Source organism: Peromyscus californicus, unplaced genomic scaffold (genome assembly GCF_007827085.1).
Source record: "Peromyscus californicus insignis strain IS unplaced genomic scaffold, ASM782708v3 Scaffold_2__1_contigs__length_46816999, whole genome shotgun sequence".
In the NCBI taxonomy this organism is placed as follows: Eukaryota; Metazoa; Chordata; class Mammalia; order Rodentia; family Cricetidae; genus Peromyscus; species Peromyscus californicus.
Window position 1 is genome coordinate 20118594 of NW_026294540.1, and position 5529 is coordinate 20124122.

Here is a 5529-nt window from a genome sequence, read left to right on the forward strand (position 1 = left end):
TTAGGTGCCATTCCCATAATAAAAGGAGACCATCCTGACTTAGAACTAGCTGTGAGACTTATCCCCATATCAAAGAACATGTTTTAAAAGAAATGTTTCTCGCCGGGCGGTGGTGGTGCACGCCTTTAATCCCAGCACTCAGGAGGCAGAGGCAGGCAGATCTCTGTGAGTTCGAGGCCAGCTTGGGCTACAGAGTGAGTTCCAGGACAGGCTCCAAAGCTACACAGAGAAACCCTGTCTCGAAAAACCAAAAAAGAAAAGAAATGGTTCTTAACCTGTGTGTGTCGAGACACAACCTCTATCTTTCTCGGTGCGGCCCAGCCCACATACAGATACGTCCACATTTGTACCCCGAACTGTATTAAAGGATCACAACATCGACAAGGTTGAGAACCTTTGGATCTAGACCTTCAGTCACGGCCACAAAAACTTGTAGTTCCCTGACCTGAGACCCTTACCTGGTGGTGACCCGAGCCCGGTGACTGGCCGAGCCGTCTGCTGTGTCGATCCATGATGCCCCTCGGAGGACACGCATGTTCTGGCCAGTAGATTGGTAGGTGGATGCGGTCCATTCCCACACATTGCCCATGAGATCATATAGTCCTTCAGCATAGCAGCAGGTCATTATATGGGGCAATAGGGGACTCTCTCCCCCTCCACCAAATGTCCTGGACAGGCTAGGGAAGTTTTACTCCACCCCATTGTCAGACACTGTACAATAGGAGGTCTTACCATAGTTGTTCTGAGGGGGGAAAGCATTCACTGGTGACAGTCCATGAAAACCATCTTCAGCTCTGTCATCCTTGGGGAACTTTCCCTGATGAGAACAATGAAAGTGAGAGATTTATCAGCCTGTCCCAAGGCAGGTGCTCCTGTCCACCGAGAGAAAAACCAGGTCACTCCATTCTGCTGTTTCATTGGGGAAGGAGAGTGACCTCAGCTTCCCTTACAGGGTGCTTTAGAAAAAACACTGTCTACCCATCTATGTTCTACATCCCTTGCCCAGGATAGAGGCATTGGAGCCCATACTTTCCCATATCTCCTGCTTTTATTTAAATACACTATATTTATTGATGCAATTTGTTCAATTTCATTATTCTTCTCATCAAAACTGGGGTTCAGGAGCTGGAGAGATGGCCCAATGGGTATGCATTTGCTGTGTAAGCATGAGAACCCGAGTTCATATCCTGAGAATCCACTAAGCTGGCCACAGTGGCATGCATCTGTAACTCTGGTTCTGGGGGAGGCAGAGACAGGCAGACCCTGGGGACTGGTTGGCTAGGCAGTCTAGCTGAAATGGTGAGCCCCATCTCCCACTGAGAAGTCCTGTCTCCAAAATTACTGTGGAGTGGCTGGAGAGATGGTTCTGCAGTTAAGGGCATGTACTGTGCTTGCAGAGGACCCAAGCATCCCTGAGTTTCATTCCTAACACCCATGTCAGATGGCTAAAAACTATGACTCCAGCTCCAGGGGGATCCAATACCTCTAGCACTCATGTATACACACACACACACACACACACACACACACACACACACACAACATACACAATTAAAAAAAAAAATAAAGTGAGCCGGGCGGTGGTGGCGCACGCCTTTAATCCCAGCACTCGGGAGGCAGAGCCAGGCGGATCTCTGTGAGTTCGAGGCCAGCCTGGGCTACCAAGTGAGTTCCAGGAAAGGCGCAAAGCTACACAGAGAAACCCTGTCTCGAAAGACCAAAAATAAATAAATAAATAAATAAATAAAAATAAAGTGAAGGGGGCTGGAGAGATGGCTCAGGGGTGAAGAGCACTGGCTACTCTACCAGATGTCCTGAGTTCAATTCCCAGCAACCACATGGTGGCTCACAACCATCTGTAATGAGATCTGGCGCCCTCTTCTGGCCTGCAGGCATACATACAGGCAGAACACTGTATACATAATAAATAAATCAGTCTAATATATATATATATATATGTGTGTGTGTGTGTGTGTGTGTGTGTGTGTATACACACACACACATTTATAAGTTACCATACCCAGCTTCATAATTTAAATATTTTGTGTATATATACCCTCAGAAGCAACTGAGGAAGACACCGTACATGAACATACCTGCACAAACATGCACACATCACACATATGCCCAACTAACAAATTGCGGTTCAGGTGCCAGTATGCTAGAGAAGCTCCTCCCACTCCAGGGAAGTTGACTAGGCTGTCATTTGCTCAACAATATGTGACAGTCTGTTGCATTCTCTCTCTCTCTCTCTCTCTCTCTCTCTCTCTCTCTCTCTCTCTCTCTCTCTTTTCTCTTGAGACAGGGTTTCTCTGTGTAGCTTTTGGAGCCTGTCCTGGAACTCACTCTGTAGACCAGGCTGGCCTCGAACTCACAGGGATCCACCTTCCTCTGCCTCTGCCTCTTGAGTGCTGAGACTAAAGGCGTGCACCGCCACCACTGCCTGGCTGCATTATTTCTTTTAATAACAATGTTGTAAGGGTATTGGTGAGATGAAGGTGTTTACTGCCAAGGCTGAGGACCTGAGTTAGATCCCCTGACAGGCATTGGAGGAGAGAATCCACTCGAATAAGTTGTTCTCTGACTTCCACAAGAAAAAGAAAAGGAAAAGAGGTAGACTGTGACTGAACATGTCTCACTAAAAGTCTAGATTCTGGGGCTGGAGAGATGGCTCAGTGGTTAAGAGCACCGACCCTTTCAGAGGTCCTGTGTTCAGTTCCCAGTAATGACATGGTGGCTCACAACTACCTGTAATGAGATCTGGTGCCCTGTTCTGGCCTGCAGGGACACATGCATGATAATTTACATAATGAATAAGTCTAAAAAAAAGTTAAGATTTCTAATATTACAATTGTTCCTACTTCTTTACAGGTGCTGTTGACTGTGGCTACGATTGCTCTCTATTTACAGTTGTACTCCAGTTTGCCTTAGCATCATGTTCCCGTCTTTTAACGGGGGGAATAGAAGGTGCACTTGTTACAGTAGATACCTTAATATTACTTTGTAAGGCTAGGGACTGTCCCCATCCAACAGGTCCCATTGTTTGGCTGAAGGAAAGAAGACAAATCCTTTTTACCCAAATGGAAGGAGGGTGACTGGGATGGACTAAATTGACCAACCAGTCCCAATGTAACAATACAGATTTGAGCATCATTAAATATTCTTTGACAAAAATCTGGTAGTGGAAGTCACAAGTGTATTAAGACGAAAAAGGGAAAGCAGACTCCTTAGTCGCTTCCATCAAAATGAACCTACCTAAATAATGCCACTGTCTAAAGCTAGTAGATATATGCCAATTTTGGGCTCCACCGTAGGAGTCACATATAAACATTATAACATTATACCAACTTAACGGTACGCAATGGAACAGGCCCCTGTAGAGCGTGTCCCCAAGGTTATAGCGATATTCTCATAGATAATGCCTCTTTCCTTCACTGCCTATGTTCTGACGTTTCTCCCCAGTGCAGCACAATTTCCAAGGTTATGCCTTGGGATGGACTTTTTTGTTTTTGTTTTTTGTTTGTTTTCCGAGACAGGGTTTCCATGTGTAGCTTGGGAGCCTGTCCTGGAACTCACTCTGTAGCTCAGGCTGGCCTCGAACTCACAGAGATCCACCTGCCTCTGCCTCCCGAGTGCTGGGATTAAAGGCGTGCGCCACCACCCCCCAGCAGATGGACTTTTTTTTTTTTTCTGTGAGAATAACACTTATTCTGCCCTCCCCGAAGGTTATAAGGGCATATGTGGGCAAAGACAAATCCCACCTATTTTATTCGGTTGTCTCTACCATCTGCTAATAGGAGTATGGAGTCAGGGAACAGAAAACTCTGAGGACTCCCTACATCTGCTAGACCCCACCTCAATAGCAGTCGCCGGTGCCTTTGTATTTCCTGGGCCTGGATTGGTCGTGAGGATGCAAAAGGAGATTTCTAAAATAGCCTGCTTAATAGCTAAAACTCCTAGTACTACAGCAAAGATATTGGCAAAAATTAATCATGAAATGGAAGAGTTAAGATCGACAGTCTTGGGCTGGAGAGATGGCTCAGAGGTTAAGAGCACAGGCTGCTCTTCCAGAGGTCCTGAGTTCAATTCCCAGCAACCACATGGTGGCTCACAACCATCTGTAAAGAGATCTGGTGCCCTCTTCTGGCCTGCATGGATAAATGCAGACAGAACATTGTATTCATAATAAATAAATAAATCTTAAAAAAAAAAAAAAAGTGGATTCACCCACTACAAACCAAGCAGAACTAATTTCTCACAGGTGTGCCTTCCATTTCTGGAGCGTAGTACATTCCAGATGTAGTCAAGTTGACAATCACAGATAGCCATCTCAGGTGGGCAGAGCAAGAGGAATGGAGACATGAAACTTGAGGGTTTTTTTTAAAAAAAAAAAAAAAAAAAAAGAATGACAGTCTTGCCGGGAGGTGGTGGTGCACACCTTTAATCCCAGCAGAGGCAGGTGGATCTCTGTGAGTTCGATGCCAGCCTGGGCTACAAAATGAGTTCCAGGACAGCCAGGGCTACACAGAAAAATTGCCTTAAAGAAAGAAAAGAAAAGAAAAAAACAAAACAACAACAACAACAACAACAAAAAACCCCTACAGTCTTACAAAGTAGAGCTACCAAAGAGTTTCTATTGCTCAAACATAATCTTGGATGTCAACCATTTCCTGCAATGTGTTGTTGCCATGAATCAGATTTCTCCCACACCATTGATAACCAAACCAAGGACTTACAGAGAGGAATAAAACTGGCCCCCCCTGGCTAAGATGGTTCTCTCCCTTCACTGGCCTCTGATCGTTCTCTCATTAATCATAATATTTAGGCCCTGGGTATTTCAATGTATTACTAGCCTTATCACGCCCAAGATATTCAATGCCAGAATCATGTTGGATAAGTAAAAACCCCCTGGTAGTGAGTAACTCCTCTGAAGTAATAAATCAGATCAGGCCAAATTAATAAGTCCATGTTTAATCTGAGCAGAGCTAAGTGTGTGTGTGTGTGTGTGGGGTGTCTCAACACGACCAGGAGGGGGCAGTCTATGGGTCAGACCCTTAAATACCCTGGGAGCGGGGTGGAGCTGCTGCTTGGAGGGCTTTCTCAGGCAGTGGTCTAGGGAGCGAGGCAGGAGTGGGGCCTAGGTGGGGCCACCTAAACACTGTTTACCCAACAATAGCATCAAGTAATGCTGCTCCCTTGTCAAAGGTTTGGAAGGATTACACAGGCCAAGCGGGGGAGGGTGAGACTAAACAGGAGCAACATACCTTGCAAATCAAGGGGTCCATTATGTTAAGCCCCCACCCATACTTTACAGAAGAAGGTTACTATTAAAGAATGTCTGTTTCTTAAGTCTGATGTGTGACCCTGTTAAAAAGATGTATATCCCTGTCTCCCCCTTTCATTGTATTTTTCTAACATTCTCTAACAGCCAATTCTCTAGCCTCTGTAAACACACAGCTGTTTTCTATTAATCTTTCTTTGGTCTGGCCTCGAACTCACAGAGATCTGCCTGCCTCTGCCTCCCGGAGT

At 45.6% G+C, this 5529-nt stretch overlaps 1 protein-coding gene across 1 annotated transcript; it reads right to left on the reverse strand.

Annotated features, from left to right (window-relative positions):
* Positions 1 to 231: 231 nt before the first annotated feature.
* On the reverse strand, positions 232 to 2123 carry Sumf2 (sulfatase modifying factor 2). The gene is made up of 3 exons (XM_052754948.1): positions 2097 to 2123; positions 733 to 817; positions 232 to 603 (listed from the first exon to the last, which is right to left on the reverse strand). Exons 1-3 carry the CDS (start codon positions 2121 to 2123, stop codon positions 455 to 457), a joined length of 261 nt encoding a protein of 86 aa, XP_052610908.1. The 3' UTR covers positions 232 to 454.
* Between the last annotated feature and the right edge of the window lie 3406 nt (positions 2124 to 5529).

Bases quoted from the DNA above. Each gene is read 5' to 3' on its own strand.
- Sumf2 (XM_052754948.1), bottom strand. From the start codon at position 2,123: ATGTGTGATGTGTGCATGTTTGTGCAG. The intron at 818-2,096 runs GTATGTTCATGT...TGTTCTCATCAG, and splicing joins ATGTGTGCATGTTTGTGCAG to GGAAAGTTCCCCAAGGATGA. The intron at 604-732 runs GTAAGACCTCCT...GCTATGCTGAAG, and splicing joins CCCCCCTCAGAACAACTATG to GACTATATGATCTCATGGGC.